The sequence below is a fragment of the Stegostoma tigrinum genome, chromosome 15, assembly GCF_030684315.1.
Source record: "Stegostoma tigrinum isolate sSteTig4 chromosome 15, sSteTig4.hap1, whole genome shotgun sequence".
In the NCBI taxonomy this organism is placed as follows: Eukaryota; Metazoa; Chordata; class Chondrichthyes; order Orectolobiformes; family Stegostomatidae; genus Stegostoma; species Stegostoma tigrinum.
Genome location: NC_081368.1, coordinates 70,813,486 through 70,833,635, shown reverse-complemented (window position 1 = coordinate 70,833,635; position 20,150 = coordinate 70,813,486). Strand labels below are relative to the sequence as shown.

Genomic DNA, 20,150 nt, shown 5'->3' with positions numbered 1-20,150 from the left:
ATATTGTACTTCTATTCAACAACTGATGTTGTAAATTCTCTGGAATTAATTTGTGTATGTGATTGGGCATTATGGAGTTTTTATTTTCGGAAATCCATATTTCGAACACAATATGTGGATTTTTCCTGTCTCCACACAACCTCTTTTTAGAACATAGAACATAGAACATAGAACAGTACAGCACAGAACAGGCCCTTCAGCCCACAATGTTGTGCCGACCATTGATCCTCATGTATGTACCCTCAAATTTCTGTGACCATATACATGTCCAGCAGTCTCTTAAATGACCCCAATGACCTTGCTTCCACAACTGCTGCTGGCAACGCATTCCATGCTCTCACAACTCTCTGCGTAAAGAACCTGCCTCTGACATCCCCTCTATACTTTCCACCAACCAGCTTAAAACTATGACCCCTCGTGCTAGCCATTTCTGCCCTTAGACGACATATTTCTCAGATAAATGTTGGAGTCTGTTAACAGCAGCTTATAATCCTTCAGAATCTCATGTCTGCACCTGGGAATTGTAAAACTCGTCTCCTGTTATGATGGGAAGTGGCTTTGTTGCTGCTTCATATGTCATGATGCTCCACCTGTGGGACAGAGAGTAGAGAAGGCAGTCATCCCAGTCATACAACCCACAGTATATATTACTCAGAGCTTAGGGGGTGAAGATGCTGTCCTGTGTCACAAAATACATCACAACTTGAAAACAGAACCCCACCACATGACCAGTAAGACTCCCAGAGGCATGACAAGTGGAGCATCAACAGACTGTTCCAGAGAAAGAGAGAGAGAGAGAGACAGATTCAATAAGCTATATTCCTCAAAATGAGAAACTCTCTATATTGAGGGGCTCGGATTGGGGATTCCTTTTGTGATTGGGGGCAGTGATGGTGCAAATCGGCCTCTAATTGGTGACAGTGATGATACTCTTCGTAATGGGGGAATTCTCTCTGTAAGAGGGGACAGTGATTGTGGGATTCTTTCTATAATGGGGGACAGTGATGGGGGATTCTCTCTGTAAAAGGGAATGGCAATGGCGGAATTCTCTCTGTGATGGGAGCAGTGATGGGAGGGTGATTCTGTCTGTAATGGGGGGACACTGATTGCAGATTCTGTCTGTAATGGGGGCAGTGATGTGGGTATTCTCTCTGTAATGGGTCTGCCATTGTGGGATTCTCTCTGTAAAATGAGACAGTGATGGCGGGACTACCTCTGAAATGGGGACAGATATGAAGTGAATGACTGTGATCGGGGACAATGCTGGTGGGATTCTCCCTGTAACAAGGGACTGTGATGGTGTGATTCTCTCTGTAAAGAGAGGCAGTGATGGGGACTTCTCTCTGTGATAGGGGACAGTGATTATGGGATATTGTCTGTAATGGGGGCAGTGATGGTGGGATTCTCTCTGAAATGGGGACCGTGATGGGGGGATTCTCTTTGTAATGGGAGCAGTGATGGTGGGATTCTCTCAGTAAAGGCAGGCAGTGATGGGGGGCTTCTCTCTGTGATGGGGTACAGTGATTGCGGGATATTCTCTCTAACGGGGGCAGTGATTGTGGGATTCTCTCTGAAATGGGGACAGCAAAGGTGGGATTCTCTCTGAAATGGGGGCAGTGATGGTGGGAATCACTTTGTAACAGGGGGCAGTGATGGGTGGTATTTGTCTACAATAATGAGCTCTCAAGGGGAAATCCCATCATGATCTGTGTGTAATACAAGGTGCAGAGAGAGATACTGAATGGTTTGCTTGGGCCAGATGGCAGATGACTGCAATGTGTAGACCAGGAGAGAAAGTCCTGCGCCCAGCAGTGGTAACACTGCAATGTGAGCTCTTCAGAATACTGGCAGGATGTTACATTACTCCTGTTCTCACCCTGTACCTTCTTTCTGCGAGACACCCTAGTGAAGGCCCCAATAGTGTAGGATATGAATGTGGAAGCTTTGGAGCGAGTATAGAGAAGGTTCACCAGTATGTTGCCTGGTCTCCGGGGCATTGGCTATGAGGATAGGTTAAAAAGACTAGGATTGTTTTCACTGGAAAGACGGTGGCTGACAGGAGACCTGACAGAGATCTACAAAATTGTGAGAGGCATAGATGGGGTGGATCATCAGAAGCTTTTTCCCAGGCTTGAAGTTTCAATTACAAGGGGGCACGGGTTCGAGGTCAGAGGGGGAAAGTTTAAGGGAGATGTGCGAGGGAAGGTTTTCAGGCAGAGAGTGGTAGCAGCCTGGAATGCACTACCAGAAAAGGCCGTAGAAGGAGGCAGTTGAAGACATTTAAGAGGCACGTAGAATTATACATTAATAGGGAGGGAATAGAAGGATCGAAAAATGGCAGGTTTGTTTTTAGATTAATTGGGGCATGATGATCAGCACAGGCTTGTGGTGGTGGGGGGGGGGGGTGCAGAGGGCCTGTTCCTGTGCTGTACTTTTTCATATGCACCAGGTAATGGCAAAAGAGGTAATGAGGCTAAATGAGGAATGGCTGAAGGAAATCCAGAGTGGGTTTGAAAAAATGTGTAGACTGTCTGACAATGTGTGGGATAAGGGAACAAACCATCGCTGTAAAGAGGAATTAATGGAGGACACTCCTGGATTCTGCAGTGCTGGGGTAGGATGGGGTAGTGGCACTTCAAACAGAACAGGAGTTCAGAGATTGTGTGTACACAGAGGTGGAAAAAGGCAAGAGGTTTCAACAGACTAAATAAAGAGAATAACAGGAGCACCTAGATTGAAAATAATTGGCAAAAGAACTAGAAAGATATCAGGTTGATTGAACCTGACATGCATGGTCTTGAAAGGCTGATGAAAGCAGATTCAAGCATAGCTTTCAAACAGGAATTGGGTAAGTGAAAGTAAAATAATGCAGATGCAGGCAATCTGAAACAAACACACAAATTGCAGAAGAGCCTCAGTAGGTCTGGGAGCATCCGAGACATTCCTCTTCAGAACTGTCAGTCTTCAGCTCCGAAGAAGACTCACATTAAACTCGAAACGTTAACTCTGTTTCTCTCTCCTCAGATGCTGCCAGGCCTGCCAGTAATTTGTTTTAGGAGTTGACTAAAAACATTTTAAAAACATTTTCAGGGTTATGAGCAAACAGCAGTGGGAGTGAGGAGAATCGATAGCTCGCTCAAACATGAGAGGCCAAATAGCCTCTTTCTTGGATTGCGTGGCAAGGAGGGAGGCTGCCTGGCAGGGAGGATGGTCATGGGAGAGAGATACACCAACACAAGCCGACACTCTTACCTGTCTAGCATCTTGGTGGTGGCGCGCTCCAGTTTGGCCACAACCTGAGGAAGCTGTGCATCATCGTCACATAATCCACCCCAGCCGAGTACCCTCGCCAGGTCATTGCCTGTCCCCAGGGGCAGCACGCCCAGTTTACACTGGCAAAGAGAATGAAATACTTCAGCAACCAAGACCAGCTCACTGTCAGACATCTGTCACACAGTTCCCAAGAAGGGTGACTGCACCCAAAATGTTAACTCTGCTTTCTCTCCACAGATACTGCCATACTGGCTGAGTTTTTCCAGAAAATTCTGGTTTTGTTTCTGTCTGTCTATCTGCTCACTCTCAACCCTTCGCAGTCTGTCTCTAAGTCCCACCTTTGTCTTTCACTCTCTGACACATCCTCTCCCGTCTGTCTGCGTCTCAGTCCCACCATCTCCTGCCTGTCTCCATCCCACCGTCTCTTGCCTCTCTTTGTCTCAGTTGCAAGGTCCCCTGTCTGTCTATCTCAGTCCCACCCTTGTCTTTCTGTCTGTTTCTAAGTCCCACCCTCTCCTGTCTGATTGTTTGTTTGTCTGCTTGTCTGTCTCAGTTCCACACTCTCCTGTCCATTAGTCTGTCTCTCAATTCATCTTCTCCTGACTGTCTGTTTCTCTGTCCCTCAGTCCCACCCCCTCTGGTCTGTCTGTCTCAGTCCCACTCTTGTCTGTCTCTGCTCAGTACTAGTGCAGCAACATGCAAACCAAGAGTTAATTAAAAATAAAACACATCTCTAGATTAAGCAAATAAAAACAAACCAAGGTTCATGTCACTCACTGACCTGTTTGTGTAAACCCATTTTATCGATTTCGGACAAGACCCAGCCCACACTTCCATCTCCTCCACAAGCCAGAATTCGGAATGTAGCAAACTTCTGGAACAGCCGGAGGCTGCCAGGGAACAAACACAGTACAACTTCACTCCAGATTGAGCAAGGAAGCAGCAAAAGTCAAACTCCCAGAATGTCTGTAGTAACCTCCCTCCTCCACCCACCCCAGAATTTCCTGATGGTGGCTTTCACACTGGTTTTGAAATATGCACAGAATGCAGTGGTATTGCTGTTGAAGCTACAGCCTGAAATAGGAACAGCTTCAAGCAAATCTCATGTGATTCCATGCAGATAGTCTGTAAAGCTTTGCATTTGTCTTTGCATAACTGAAACAAGGTTCAATAATCCCAGCAGCAAACTCAGTCTGAAATGTTGGCCAAACAGTTCCTTTGGAAGTAATGACAGATTCACCACACCAGTACTGTATCAAAAGGGCTAAGATCTTGAAGTACTGTGTCTACAACTCAGCTAGATATTGCAATGCATAGATCATAGAATCCCTACAGTGTATAAACAGGCCCTTTGGCCCAACAAGTCTACATTGACCCATAGAGCATCCCACCCAGAGCCATCCATCTAATCTACACATCCATGAACACCACAGGCAATTTAGCCTGGCCAATCCAAATAGCCCGCACATCTTTGGACAATGGGAGGAAGCCAGAGCATCTGGAAGAATCCCAAACAGACATGAGGAGAATGCGCAAACTCCACACAGACAATTGCCCAAGGGTGGAGTCAAACCCAGGTCACTGGCGCTGTGAGGCAGCAGTACTAACCACTGAGCCACTGTATCACCCCAATACTGGCAAAATACCACACTATTTCGGGAGCTATACTGAGGGAGTCCTGCACTGCCGGACAGCAAGCTTGAAGGAGATATGTGCTGAGGAAAGACTGTAATATTGGACTACCTGAGGGGCTTATAATGAAGAAATACTAGGTGAGGAAGGCTCAGTACTCAGGAAGTGATGTGCAAGTCAGGGTCAGTACTAAGAGATTTGTGTACTGTCAGAGGGTCAGTGCTGAGGAAGCGCTGCGCTATCAGAGGGTCAGTACTGAGGGAGCACTGTACTGTCAGTGGATCAGTGCTGAAGAAGTGCTGCGCTGTCAGAGGATCAGTGCTGAAGGAGTGCTGCACTGTCAGAGGATCAGTGCTGAAGGCGCGCTGCACTGTCAGAGGATCAGTGCTGAAGGAGTGCTGCACTGTCAGAGGGTCAGTACTGAGGGAGTGCCGCACTTTAAGAGGAGACACCTTTCAATTGAGTTAAAAGATCTCATTCAACAAAGGATAGAGATCCCTCATGCTGGCCTGGTCAAGAGTCCTTCCCAAATAAAAACAGCGCCAACAAAACAGGTGAACCTTTAATTCACGTCACAGTTCCTGACATTTGTGTTAAGCAGCTGACATGAAATTGTACTGTGCAAACTGAATTGCTAGTGGAAATGGTGAGGAATGTTTAACAATGATAAGCCATGAGGTGCACGGATGGTAGCTGGACCTACCCGAGGTGGGGCCCACCAATCATCAGGTCGAATACCTGCGCGGGGTTCAGTAGCTGTTTGAACTTCCTGAGGAACTTTACACCCTGGTTATCGCCACTTTTGGAGTTCACCAGGACCAGGAGGGGACTGCTGCAGGATGAGGAACAAGTGGCCTTCCAGAACCCTGAACGAAAACAAGGACAGAGCGATGTGACTCTGACTGAGATTAAAGAAAAGACAAGTAAACACAAAGGTAATAAGATAGGCTAATTGGAAAATTCTCAGGAACATCCCCAGAGGGAAAAAAAAATAGAGAAATCCATTCTTAATTGGAAATGAATGCACTGAGCATACTGGAGCTCCACTTTAAGAATACATGTTGAGACAGACCAGTAATTTTGACTCGTTCTTTGCTCAGGGTAGGGATCATAATTCCAGGAGATGGCCAGCTGGGACTGGAACCTCACAGATAATGGGGATTTTTGAGGGGACATGCTCCCCACCCATTATGTGAAGGGGTCTTGACCTCTCTAACAGCTAAACCCAGCTCTCACTTCCTGGGCCTATTGTGCTGAGGCCTTGGACTAGGCCCCAAGTCTTAGGCAGGGAGATGTCAATAATCACGAGGGAATTGATGACCTGTCTGAGGCTCCATCAGCCAAAGCTGCATTGCTTTGGGCTAAACCACCGCAAATGCAAAAGCCCTCTCTCAAATACTCCCCTCCAAGGCCAGTCCTAAATCCCCTACCCCATCCACACTGCCCCTCCTTACAGTGGGGCAGATTTAAAAATCTGTGGGCTAGATCAGCCCTTCCAACCTCCTGACAATTCCCTACACCAAGAACTACGTCATTCATCCATGGTGTCACATCCATGGAATAATAAGAAGGCAATTTGCACAACTGGCTTCATTTCTCAGACCTTTGAGTATAGGAGTAGGGTCGTCATGTTGAGGTTGTGCAGGAGGTTGATGAGGCTTCTTCTGGAGTACTGTGTGCAGTTCTGGTCACCCTGTTACAGGAAGCATAGCCAAAGAGGGTTCAGATGAAATTTACCAGGATATTGCTAGGAATGGAGCGTTTGAGTTATATGGAGAGGCTGGATAGGTTGGGACTTTGCTCACTGAAGTGTAGGAGGTTGAGGGGTGACCTTATAGAGATTTATGAAATCATGAGGGGTAAAGGTAATGTAAATAGCAGGTGTCATTTCCCCCATATGGGGGACTTCAAGACTGGGCAGGGACATATTTTTAAGATGAGAAGAGAAAGATTTTAAAAAGTCATGAGGGGCAATTTTTTTTTACACAGGAAGTAGTTCATGTGTAGAATGAACTTCCACAGGAAGTGGTGGATGCAAGTGCAGTTATATTTGGATAAGTAAAAGAAGAAGAAATGTTTGGAAGGATACAGGCCAAGCACAGGCAGGTGGGACTAATTTAGTTTGGGATTATAGTCAGCATGGACTGGTTGGACTGAAAAGTCTGTTTCCATGCTCTACGACTTTTGACTCTATGATCCCTTTTTAAAGGTATCAATAAAGTAAATGCAATTCACAAGGTCTATACATTTACTCATGGTTCTCATTAATTTGAATCCCCAAAGTAAGATTAACTTTCCTGAATGACTCTTTACAATCCCACAGAGTGATATTCATGCACACATGATTACGTACTAACACATAGCCCAGAGGGAAAAATAAATGATACTTGGAAACAGTTGTACTGGTCATAATGGAGCTCCATTTTTAATTAAAAAGCACTCACCAGTTATACTGGTTCTTCCTCTGGGAAAGATTATCACACCCACACAGGACTGAATCATAAGTATTTTTCTGAGCAAAGTGTAAATTGCATCAATATTTTTGGAGGGATTATCCAATAATAGTCATTCATGTGCAGCACACGGCAACCCTTAACAATGTAATCTCAGCATTAACCCAGCCTCTGCCTGGGACTGACTATCTTCTTAATGCAGTCAATTCACTGTTGGGTTAATTCGAAATGAAACTGTGTACAAAAGACCGACAATGAACTGGGGGCTGGGGGTCAGCGCTGTCTTGCCTTTCACTAACTTCACAGCAGTGGTCAGACTGACACTCCCCAAAAGTCTCCCTATTTCTTATGTTCTGGAGATAAAGCTCCTGGACAATGTGGTGCAACGGACCTCTTCCACAACCCCACTCCCAGCATGTACTGGAGAAACAGCTTTGACAGGAGTTGCTATTTGAACATATTTGAAATGGAGAGGAGAGTCAGAATAGACTTGAACTGACTGAATGGCGGAGGTGGGAGTGAATGGCGTCCTTCTGTGCATGATGCTCCAGTCATGTTTAATCTCACTATATTGCGTCATTTATGCCTTCACTACATTGAATTGTGTTTCCATAGCAACTATTTGACCTGATAGCACACTGCTGCTTGACAGAGTCAGAAGCAATTTTCAAAAACCAGTTTGTGAACAAGTTTCACTCTCTGACCCAGAGTTAGAAGTTTAGATTTAGATTCAGAAATTTCTAAGCAGAGCTGTGTCGCTGTGTACTGATGTAAAATGACACTCTGCGCAAAAATAAATGACTAATAGGATCATAAAAAGGGAAAGTTTACATCACAGAAAGAGTCTCCCTCTCAGGACTTCATTTACGAAGGAACTTCAACATTGCAACTCCTTTCAAAGAGACAGTCTCGCCATAAGGATCCCTTGTAACACTTAACACTTTAACTAAATCCATGTGTCACCCTTCCTCCGATCACCATAGTCTATATTTATATTGTATGTGGGTGCTTGCAATTTCATGTGAGTGAAAATTGTGACTATGTCATCGTCTGTGCCTGTACTTAAGTGCAGTTCTGGGAGCTTCAGTGTACATATATGGGCATTTGTTTGTTCTTTTAGCATGTGTCTATCTGTCTCCGTGTCTGCGTTAGTGTTTGTGAGTACCTGTGTGTATGTGAATGTGTCACTGTATGTATGTGTGTGCTTGTGACTGGATTAATGCATGTGTCTTTTGGTTTGTATCGAGAATATGTGTCTCTATTTGTAACGTGTGTGTCCAACAGTATGCTGCACAAAACCTCTCTTCTGGCATTGAGCCGATTGCTGTTCTCCTCCAGTGGTTTGATGGATTGAAGAGGGGGTGGGGGGCATGACATTACTCAGTTACCACAGGAGTACTGCCATTTCAGTTACTCACCGTCTGGGTCTATGCTGTTCAGGGCTGTTGGAGGAATGACAGACAGCTTGCACTGTCCCAGTGGGCATTTCCTGTCTAACTGCTCCTTGCATATATTGTGGACCTGAAAAACAGGGCACACATGCTCAAACAATACTCCCCATACACATTTCCAGTAAACCACAGGATAATACCTGGGTCACACAGAAGACATATAGACATAAAGAACAGCATATTGTCATTCTCTGCACCCAATCTCACACAAACAAAATTCTTACAGAATTTCATTTCCTATATCTCTGTTCACAGCACATCAGGAAATGCTTCTGATTAAGAAAAATCTTATTCATACTTAAAGAAGATTAAAAAGATCCAAAGCTTGATGATGAGAATGGGAAAGAGTTTAAAGGAATCTCTCTCCAATCTATTCAAAAAAATTATGTGGGAATTGATAGGAAGTGTGATTGAAAGGAATAGAAGGGTGTGTTGATCAGGTGAGATGCAGTCAAGCAGGACACTCATGTGGAGCTGAAACAGCAGCAGTGGGGCTGTATGCAGTCAAATTCCATATGTCTCCATGTAACAATTATGGAGCATCACAGACATCATCATCTCAATTGACTTTGAAGCCTTGAAAAATAACTCCAGAAATAGGGTCAGAGATAATGGGAACTGCAGATGCTGGAGATTCCAAGATAATAAAATGTGAGGCTGGATGAACACAGCAGGCCAAGCAGCATCTCAGGAGCACAAAAAGGTCTAGGCCCGAAACGTCAGCTTTTGTGCTCCTGAGATGCTGCTTGGCCTGCTGTGTTCATCCAGCCTCACATTTTATTATCCAGAAATAGGGGTCAACTTTCAGGACAATTATAAACATGAGCCACTTCCATACTTAACATCTTGAAATGTTGTAATTATCTGATGCAAGGCATTGGTTACTACATACCCCTGTTATGTAGGTTATTATTTGGGAAGGAGACATGCAGGGCAGAATATGGCACTGTCCTATCTATGTCTGAACTCACAGGTAGTGGGCATTTGCCAAAATTAGCAAATCACCTCTGTATTCACATGGATTATTAAGAGTCAACCCCTTGCTGTCCCTGCACTGGGAGTACTGGATGAGGAGCATAAAGGGAACTTCACATTCACTTTAACAGAGTAGAGGAAGCTTTACTCTGTATCTAACCCAATGCATTACCTGTCCTGGGAGGGTTTGATGGGGACATTGTGGAGGGAGCTTTACTCTGTATCAGACCCTGTGCTGTACCTGACCTGGGAGTATTTGAAAGAGAAAATGTGGAGAAAGAGCTTTATTCTGTATCTAACCCCATACCACACCTACCTTGGGAGTGTCTGATGGTAACAGTAAAGACAGAACTTTACTCTGTATCTAACCTCGTACTGCATCTGTCTTGGGAGCGTTTGATGGTGACTTCAGCTTTCCTAACTATCCCCTGAGCTGACTGTGCTTGCATTTATAACATAGTTTCCAAACAGTCTACACCCTTTCCAGATTAGAAGGGTGTTGAATTATGACGATGAGTTACATTCAATAATGCTGTGCTTAATGATTTCCTTACTTAGTGGAGTGAATGTGCTGAGCCCCAAACCTTAGTAATGAGATCAGTGAAAGGATTTCCGGAGATAGGGCGATGATTTCATTGCTAATTTACTGATTGAATTGGCTCAGCTTCTGTGTTACACAATACTTTTTAAATGCTCACTTGAATAAATGCCAGGTCCATTGGAAATTGTTTACAGCAACTACCATCAGATGTCTCTTCCTCAATCTTAGCCCAGTTGGAATGTGGCGGAGGAGCGGGGGTAGGGTGGGGTAGGGAGACTGCTGTCTCCCTGACTGGGTGTCTGAACACTGAAGGTGTAATATCACCCACCCCCCGCCGTGGTATCCAAAAGTTAGCCCCAACATGTTGGGCACCAAAGTTCAGAATGTGTCATTTGTCCTTGAAGATGGACAATGCAGATTCAAGAGAATGGCATCAGGGCATCTAGTGTTGTTATATGGGAAAATTATTCTAATTTGGCTGGCATTTCCTCAAACGTAAAGGAATGAGGGGATCATGATTAATAAAATAAAAGGTTTTGACACATCGGAACAAGTTCTTATGATGGATGAATACAGAACATGGGACATAATTTTAGAATTAGAGTCAGGCAACTTAGGAATGAAATCCATCTCTGCATTCTTTGGTTTCTTTTGAGATGCTCACAATCGATTTACTGCCACCAATCCTCTTTTTTTTTAATTAGTCCAAGTTACTAATGTGGGGAAGGATGCCCACACAAAGCCTTCAGGCCACACAGGTCCTGTTGAACAGAGTAGGGTTATTACATACTGGATAATAGAATTGCATCTGAGTTACATGATTTGGAGACAGTAAACACTGCAGGTGCTGGAAACTAGAATTGATAGGTGTGAAGCTGGAGAAGTATAGCAGGTCAGAAAGCAGCTGAGGAGCAGGTAAGTCAACATTTCAGGCTAAAATCCTTCATCAGCTGTGGGAAGGGGGAGGGAAGCGTAATTACCCCACGTTAGATCAAATCTGCCACTGCAGTATTGACAACCATCGCAGAGTTCAGATAAATGTTTTCAGGTGAGATTTTGAAGATTGGGGAGAGAAGGAAATTAGGAATTAGGATTAGGGGAGTAGGGAAGATTGGGAGACTTGGAAAATAATTCAGGGATTGGAATATGTGTGGAGTTGTGGAGTGCAGGGTGACTGAAGAACAGTGACTGGGGGAATCAGGAGCAGAGGGAGACTGGGAATGGGCTAAGAGGGGGAGTCACAAGGAGAATGATACTGGCAACAGGGTGGAGAGGGGGAAGCAGGAGGAGGATGAGTCAGGAAACAGGGGAAGAGGGGGATCAGGAGTGGAAGGAGACTGGGAATGGAGAGAGGGGGATTCAGGAGCAGAGTGTGACTGGGAACATGGAGAGAGGGAAAATTAAAAGCAGAGGAAGCAGAGGGAGAATGATCACAGGCAGATAGCCGCAGTGGTCGTTGCCATAGTCCCAGAGGACCATAGCTGTATGACAAACCCAGCTGTGAGTCAGGTCGCACAAACAACCCATACTAACCCCTTGGTAGTGCAACGCATTCATTGTTACTCTGGCTAGCAGAACTACTTTCCAAAAGTGACAGCATTGCTTGGTTTTTCTTTCTTGTTTTGGTACTGTAAAATCAACTTTGTTTCAATTTATTCATGATTTATGGCTGTATTTATTGTCTTCCTTTGTACAATAGAGTTGTTTCTCTGAGGGCAATCAAGAGCCAATCGCACTGTTAGATCTAAAGTAACATTTTGTTCAGACCAGGCAAAGATGGCAAATTTCTTTTCCCTAGAGATTTGAGTGAAGGAATTGGGTCTTAAAACAATCTTGTAATTTTTGGATCTCCATTATTCCAGCCTTTTAAATCCATACTAAATTAATTAACCAGAATTAAATTCCTTGACTGCTGTGATGGGATTTAATCTCACATTTCCAGACCATTAGCCCAGGCTTGAGGGTGATTAGTTCAGTAACATAACCACAGTGCTACCATATTCACATAATTATAGCACTCCTACTGTTGCACAGACTGAGACCTGCTATCGCAGCTCAGATTGTGTATTCAACCCAGTCAGGGTTACAATTAAATCTTCTTTCTCTCTGAGTCACAGAGCAGCTGTCCCATTTCAATTCAATCCTCCTGATTTGCTGACTCACTTTTCACAGAAAAGTGAGTGCATCAAGCCGATCGCTGCACCGGCAATTAAGTGGATAATCTATAGCACACAGTGCATCACGCAGGCACTGTGGAGCGAGAGGAACATCAGGATGGGTAAGTAGTGTTCCAGAAGAGAGCCCCCAATTACTTTCTTCATCTAATTGGGAGGAAAATCAAATAGAACACACAACTGATCATTTGATTGGTTATTTCTGAGTTTAGAAAACATGGGTCCAAGTCACACTCCAAAAACCTGAGTGCATGATCTGTGCTGACACCCAGTGCAGTACTGAGTGGTTGCTACACTGTCAGGGGGTGTGTGAAGCTGAGGTATGAAGGAATCCTTGGACAGTTTTTTGAAGAAGTGTGTACTGCCCCCCACTACCCCAGCTCCCCAACCCGGTGCCCTGGTCCAACATTGATCCTTCCACTAACGTCATTAAATACAAATTGTGTGGTCCTTAGCTCATTACAGTTTGTGACAGCTTGCTGTGCACTCATTGGCTTCACTGGGAATGTCCTGAGTAAAGATTTAAATTTTTGCACGAGCACGCTTGTTCTGTTTTGACTCCAACTTACCTGTCTCTGTCTGCAGCCCAGGGAAATGAAAATATATCCCATTACACAGGGTCATCCCTGGGGCAAATCACATTCTGCGAAACAGTGTCCACACCCCCACCACTGTTGGTGCAAATCACATTGTGTGAGACCCCCTCTGATGCAAATTACGCTGTGCGAGACCCCCTCTGGGACAAATTGTGCTATGCGAGACCCCCTCTAGGACAAATCGTGCTGTGCGAGACCCCCTCTGGTGCAAATCAGACTGTGTGAAACTCCTCTCTAGGGGTAAATCACATTGTGTGAGACCTGCTCTGTTGTAAATCACACAGTGTGAGACATGCTGTACAGGGCAAATCACACTGTGTGAGACCTCCTCTGGGGCTAATCACACTTTTGGAGACTCCCTTTTGGGCGGGCTAAGTCTCTGTTGGAGACTCGCCTCTGGGGCAAATCACACTGTGCGGGTAATCTTCTTCCTACCCCACAGCAAATCGCCCTGTGCCTCCTGACCCTAGCGCAGTCCCACTCTGTCTCCCTGCTTTGGCCATTTCCCTCCCTCCAGCTGCAGCTCCCTGTTGTTGTTTCCTAGTTTGCTGCTGATAGGCTCACTGAGGAGTGAAACAGCTTCAGTTCGGTTGAACAACTCCTTGCAGTTTCTGGCCATCCCCTTGATTGGATGCTTCCATGAGTGGCGAAAAGGTACTTGATGGGGAAAAATTTAACTTTTGCCCAAGATCATACATTGCTTTTTTTTATCCTGTATAAACTTACTTATGAATACCTGCTGTGTGTTCTGCTTCATGGAGACTTGGCTCACCTTATCATTCACGACTGTGCCCTACAGGCTGACAGGTACTGCATACATCGAATTGCCTGCACAGTGTCCTCAGGTAAGACAAAGGGCAGTGGGGTATGCTTCCTGATCAACATCCCCTTGTACTCAAACATGGTGACCCTGGCAAGACATTGCTCCCTGGACCTAGAATATCTTACAGTAAAATGCCGTTCCTACCATCTGCCGCGAGAGTTCACCTCTGCCTTCCTGACAGTCTACATGGCACCCCATGTCAATGTGAAAAATGCCTTAGACAAAATTTACAACGTCACAATGCTTTGGAGATGAAATTCCCTGAGGCCTTATTCATCGTGTCCAGCGACTTCAACCAAGCCAACCTCAACAGGGTGCTGCCAAAGTACCACCCACTAAAACACCAATCATCTTGGACCACTGCTACACAATCAAAGATGCTTACCGCTCCATCCCCGGCCACACTTCAGAAAATCAGATCACAGCGCAATGTTCCTCCTCCCAGCTAACAAGCAAAAGCTGAAACGGGAAAACCCTTCACAAAAAGTAGTGCAATGCTGGTCTGAGGCAGCAGAAGATTGTCTCTGGGACTGCTTTGAAATGGTGGACTGGGCCATGTTTAAGTTGTTCGCTGGAAAACCTCAACCAGCATGCCAAACTGTCACAGATTTCATTCGCAAATATGTGAAGGACTGTGTACCAAAGAAGTGAACCAACCGGAAATCTTAGATGAACCAGGAAATCCAGTCACTACTGAAAACCAGGCATGCAGCATTCAGGTCGGACGACCCAAACCTATACCGGTGATCCAGATATGATCTCCGCAAAGCCATCAGGGAGGTCAAGAGGCAGAACCAGACCAAGTTAGAGGCCCAAGCCAACCATACAGACACCCACCACCTGTGGCAAGGCCTGCACAACATCACAGGATACAAAATGAAACAGAGCAAGATAGCGGACAAAGACACATCCCTTCTTGATGCACTCAATGCCTTCTTTGCTTGGTTTGCTACTGGCACGATGTCACCTGCATCAACAGCCCCAAACACACCTGTGGCCTCTGTCACCCCTGCAGATGTCAGATTGGTCTTCCTGGGAGTCAACACAAGGAAAGCGATGGGCCCAGATGGAATCCACAGCCATGCACTTAGAACCGTGTGGACCAACTTTGGAGTTTTCACTGACATCTTCAATCTCTCCCTGCTGCAAGCCAAAGACCCCATCAGCCCCGTACGTAAGAAAGCATATGCAAAGTGCCATAATGACTACCACCCAGTGGTTCCAACTTCTATAATGATTAAGTGCTTCGAGAGGGTGGTAATGGCCCACATGAACTCCAGTTCCCCAGCCTGCCTCGATCCCCTACAGTTTGCCTATCAACATAACAGTTCTACAGCAGGCACCATACCCCCTAGTCCTGCACTCTTCCCTGGAACATCTAGACAAAGGACACCAACATCAGACTCCCACTCATTGAATGCGGAGCTGTAGTAAATACCATTATTCCCTCCAGACTGATCTCAAAACTCCAAGACCTAGATCTCGGCTCCACTCTCTGCAACTGGATCCTAAGTTTCTTGACCCATAGATTGCAATCAATGAAGTTAGACAACTGCACTTCCTCCATGTGTCCTCAGTCCCTTACTGTACTCCCTGTACATCCATGACTATTTTGCAAATTCTAAATGAATACCATCTACAAGTTTTCTGACAACACCACCATCACAGGCCAGATATCAAACACCAACGAGTCAGAATGCAAAAAGGAGATAGAGGGCTTGGTGATGTGGTGCAATGAAAACCAACTTTCTCTCAACGTCGGCAAAATTAAAGCACTGATCATTGATTCAGCAAGAAAGGAGGAGAACACGCCTCCTTCCACATCAATGATACTGAGGTTGACAGGGTGGACAGCATCAAGTTTCCAGGAGTGATGATAACCGACAACCTGTCCTGGAGTTCCAATGTAGATGCAACGGTCAGGATGGCACAACAACGCCTCTTCTTCCTCTTGCAACTTGGAAGATTTGGCATGTCTACCAGGTCCCTCACCAACTTTTACAGATGCACCATAGAAAGCATATTATCCAGGTGCATAACGGCTCGGTATTGCATAACTGCTCTGCCCAGGATTGTAAGAAACTACAGAAGGTGATGAGCACTGGCCAGGCCATCACTGAAGCCAGCTACCCATCCGTAGATTCTGAAGGAGGGTCTCGACCCGAAACGTCAAACTTTCCTGCTCCTCTGATGCTGCTTGGCCTGCTGCGCTCATCCAGCTTCACACTGTGTTATCTCCCATCCATAGACTCTATTTTCATTGCCGGGGAAAGGCTGTCAACATCATCAAAGGCTCCTCCCACCCAGGTAATGCTCTCCGACAACCTCTTCTATCAGGCAAAAGATATAGAAGCTTGAAAGCATACACCAGCAGGTTCAAGGACAGATTCTTCCCTCCCATTATTAGACTGCTGAATGGGCCCTCTGACTTCAAGTGATCCTGGCTTTGCTAATAGAACACAGAACATAGAACACAGAATATTACAGTACAGGCACTTCAGCCCTCGATGTTGCGCTCTCCTGTGAAACCAATCTGAAGCCCATCTAACCTACACTATTCCCTTATTATCCATATGTTTATCCAATGACCAGTTAAATGCCCTTAAAGTTGGCGAGTCTACTACTGTTGCATTCCATGCCCTTACCACTGTCTGAGTAAAGAACCTACCTCTGACGTCTGTCCTATATCTATTACTCCTCAATTTAAAGCTATGCCCCCTTGTGCTAGCCACCATCATTCGAGGAAAAAGGCTCTCACTGTCCACCCGATCTAATCCTTTGATCATCTTGTATGTCTCTATTAAGTCCCCTCTTAACCTTCTTCTCTCTAACGAAAACAGCCTCAAGTCCCTCTCCTTTCCTCATTAGACGTTCCCTCCATACCAGGCAACATCCTGGTAAATCTCTCTGCACCCTTTCCAATGCTTACACATCCTTCCTATAATGCGGCGACCAGAACTGTACACAATACTCCAAGTGTGGTCGCACCACAGTTTTGTACAGCTGCAACATGACTCCAAAGCTCAATCACTCTGCCAATAAAACCTAATACACCATATACCATCTTAACAAACCTATCAACCTGGGTGGCAACTTTCAGGGATCTATGCACATGGACACCGAGATCTCTCTGCTCATCCACACTACCAAGAATCTTACCATTAGCCCAGTACTCTGTATTCCTGTTACTCCTTCCAAACTGAAACACCTCACACTTTTCCGCATTAAACTCCATTTGCCACCTCTCAGCCCAGCTCTGCAGCTTATCTGTTTCCCTCTGTAACCTACAGCATCCTTCCGCACTATTCACAACTCCACCAACTTTATTGTCATCTGCAAATTTACTAACCCATTCTTCTATGCCCTCATCCAGGTCATTTATAAAAATGACAAACAGCAGTGGCCCCAAAACAGATTCTTGCAGTACACCACTGGTAACTGAACTCCAGAATGAACATTTCCCATCGACCACCACCCTCTGTCTTCTGACAGCTAGCCAATTTCTGATCCAAACCGCTAAATCACCCTCAATCCCATGCCTCTGTATTTTCTGCAATAGCGTTCTGTGGGGAACCTTATCAAACACTTTACTGAAATCCATTTACACCAGATCAACGGCTTTACCCTCATCCACCTGTTTGGTCACCTTCTCAAAGAACTCAATAAGGTTTGTAAGGCATGGCCTACCCTTCACAAAACCGTGTTGACTATCCCTAATCAAATTGTTCCTTTCTAGATGATTATAAATCCTATTCCTTATAATCCTCTCCAACACTTTGCCCACAACCGAAGTCAGGCTCACTGGTCTATAATTACCAGGGTTGTCTTTACTCCGCTTCTTGAACAAGGGAACAACATTTGCTATCCTCCAATCTTCTGGCACTTTTCCTGTCGACAATGATGACACAAAAATCAAAGCCAAAGGCTCTGCAATCTCCTCCCTAGCTTCCCAGAGAATCCTAAGATAAATCCCATTTGGCCCAGGGGACCTACCTGTTTTCACACTTCCCGGAATTGCTAACACCTCCTCCTTATGAACCTCAATCTGGTCTAGTCCAATAGCCTATATCTCAGTATTCTCCTCGACAACATTCCTATGTGAATATTGACGAAAAATATTCACTTAGCGCCTCTCCTATCTCTTCGGACTCCACGCACAACTTCCTACTATTGTCCTTGACTGGCCCTAATCTTACTCTAGTCATTCTTTTATTCCTGCCACACCTACAGAAAGCTTTAGGGTTTTCCTCAATCCTACCTGCAAAAGACTTCCCCTCCTGGCTCTTCTTAGCTCTCTCTTTAGATCCTTCCTGGCCAACATGTAACTCTTGAGCACCCTAACTGAGCCTTCATGCCTCATCTTTACATAAGCCTTCTTGTTCCTCTTGACAAGAGATTCAACTTCTTTAGTAAACCACAGTTCCTTCGCTTGGCCACTTCCTCCCTGCCTGATACACACCATAGCTGTTCCTTGAACAAGCTCCATACTTCAATTGTGTCCAGCCCCTGCAGTTTCCTTCCCCATCCTGTGCATCCTAAATCTTCCTAATTGCCTTTCCCCCAACTATAACTCTTGCCCTGCAGTATACACCTATCCCTTTCCATCGCTAAAGTAATTGTAACTGAATTATGGTCACTATCACCAAAGTGCTCACCCACCTCCAATCTAACACCTGGCCTGGTTCATTACCCAGTACCAAATCCAATGTGGCATCGCCTCTTGTTGGCCTATCTATATACTGTGTGAGGAAACCCTCCTGCACACATTGGACAAAAACTGACCCATCTAAAATTCTCGAACTATAGCTTTTCAGGTCAATATTTGGAAAGTTAAAGCCCCCATTACAACCACCCTGTTACTTTTGCTCGTACCCAGAATCATTTTTGCAATCCTTTCCTCTACATCTCTGGAACTTTTCAGAGGCCTCTAGCAAACTCTCAACAGGGTGACCTCTCCTTTCCAGTTTCTAACCTCAGCCCACAGTACCTCAGTAGACGAGTCCTCATCAAACGTACTTTCTGCCACCGTAATACTGTCCTTGACTGCCACTGCCACACCTCCTCCGCTTTTACCACCTTCCCTGATCTTACTGAAACATCTAAACCCCAGGACCTACAACAACCATTCCTGTCCCCGCTCTATCCATGTCTCCAAAATTGCCTAGGACATGTCCTGTGCAATGTAACCCATACGCCGCTATTTAGTTCTTTTTCACCCTATGATCTCTGTGTCCTTGCCTACTATGATCTGCCTGTAATGTACTTAAAGACAGCTTTTCACTGTATTTAGGTACATGTGACAATAAATAAATCACTCAATCAGCTTCCAAATTGAAAATACCCACTCAGTCAACACCCTTGAGGAAACTCTTACAATTGCTTTGCACCACAGGCACCTCCAGTCCTGTAGTCTCCGGACACTGCCACAGGTCTTATCACAGACGGCGCATCGGGCACTGACAGGCAGGTTCCCCTCCAGCCACTGGTGAGGCATGGCGATCTGCAACAGAGTGGAGCTTTAAGTAAGTTCAAGGCCACACACCATCATACCAGAGTCAGAGATCATCAATCAAACCAGAACACGCCAAAAATCCACACATCCCATCGTGTCAATGAACAGTTATTCATAACAAGTGACAGAAATATCATCAGGCTGGAAATGGAAACAGAATAGAGTTTAGGCAGTTTTAGTGCAGCCCAGTGCTTCAGCCCCTCCAATCCCCACTACAGGTGCCAAACCCCCAGAGCTAAGTGTTCCATTGATATTACTGTTATTGACATTTCAGCCCCATGCACACACCATCTTTAATGTTTACTGCTTTTGACATTCAACGTCACTGGACATTTCTTTGTTCTAAGAGGAATTCATCTTCTGATCCTGGATAGTGTTCAGCCTTCATTTGAGATGCTGGTACACTTCTCAACAATGATGCCATAGCTTGTATGGTCATATCAAAGTTGGGAGGACAAGGGAAGTAGGGAATCACTGAGTGTTAACACTGGGACATCAGTGGTTATGGTAAGTAAATGGAACCCATCAGAGGAACTGCATGCAAATGATGTGATTCTCTTGATTTCAATGCTGCGAGAATCACAGAGTCCCTGCAATGCAGAAAGAGACCATTTGGCCCAATGAGTCTGCACCAACCCTCCAAAGAGTCCAGACTCTTACCCTATCCCCATTCACTGCATTTCCAAACACTAACCCAACTACCCTGCACATTTGTGGACG

General features: G+C 45.3%; 1 protein-coding gene across 3 annotated transcripts in view; it reads right to left on the bottom strand.

Annotated features, from left to right (window-relative positions):
- Nucleotides 1–20,150, bottom strand: part of si:dkey-172j4.3 (diacylglycerol kinase eta) — a 206,413-nt gene that overhangs the window by 41,742 nt on the left and 144,521 nt on the right. For all 3 annotated transcript variants that reach the window (XM_048544259.2, XM_048544258.2, XM_048544260.2), the window contains exons 7-12: nt 19,293–19,418; nt 8,777–8,879; nt 5,609–5,771; nt 4,055–4,163; nt 3,253–3,392; nt 515–590 (exon numbers count right to left, since the gene is read on the bottom strand). In XM_048544259.2, coding sequence (XP_048400216.1) covers nt 515–590; nt 3,253–3,392; nt 4,055–4,163; nt 5,609–5,771; nt 8,777–8,879; nt 19,293–19,418 — 717 coding nt within the window. The remainder of the gene's footprint in view (nt 1–514; nt 591–3,252; nt 3,393–4,054; nt 4,164–5,608; nt 5,772–8,776; nt 8,880–19,292; nt 19,419–20,150) is intronic.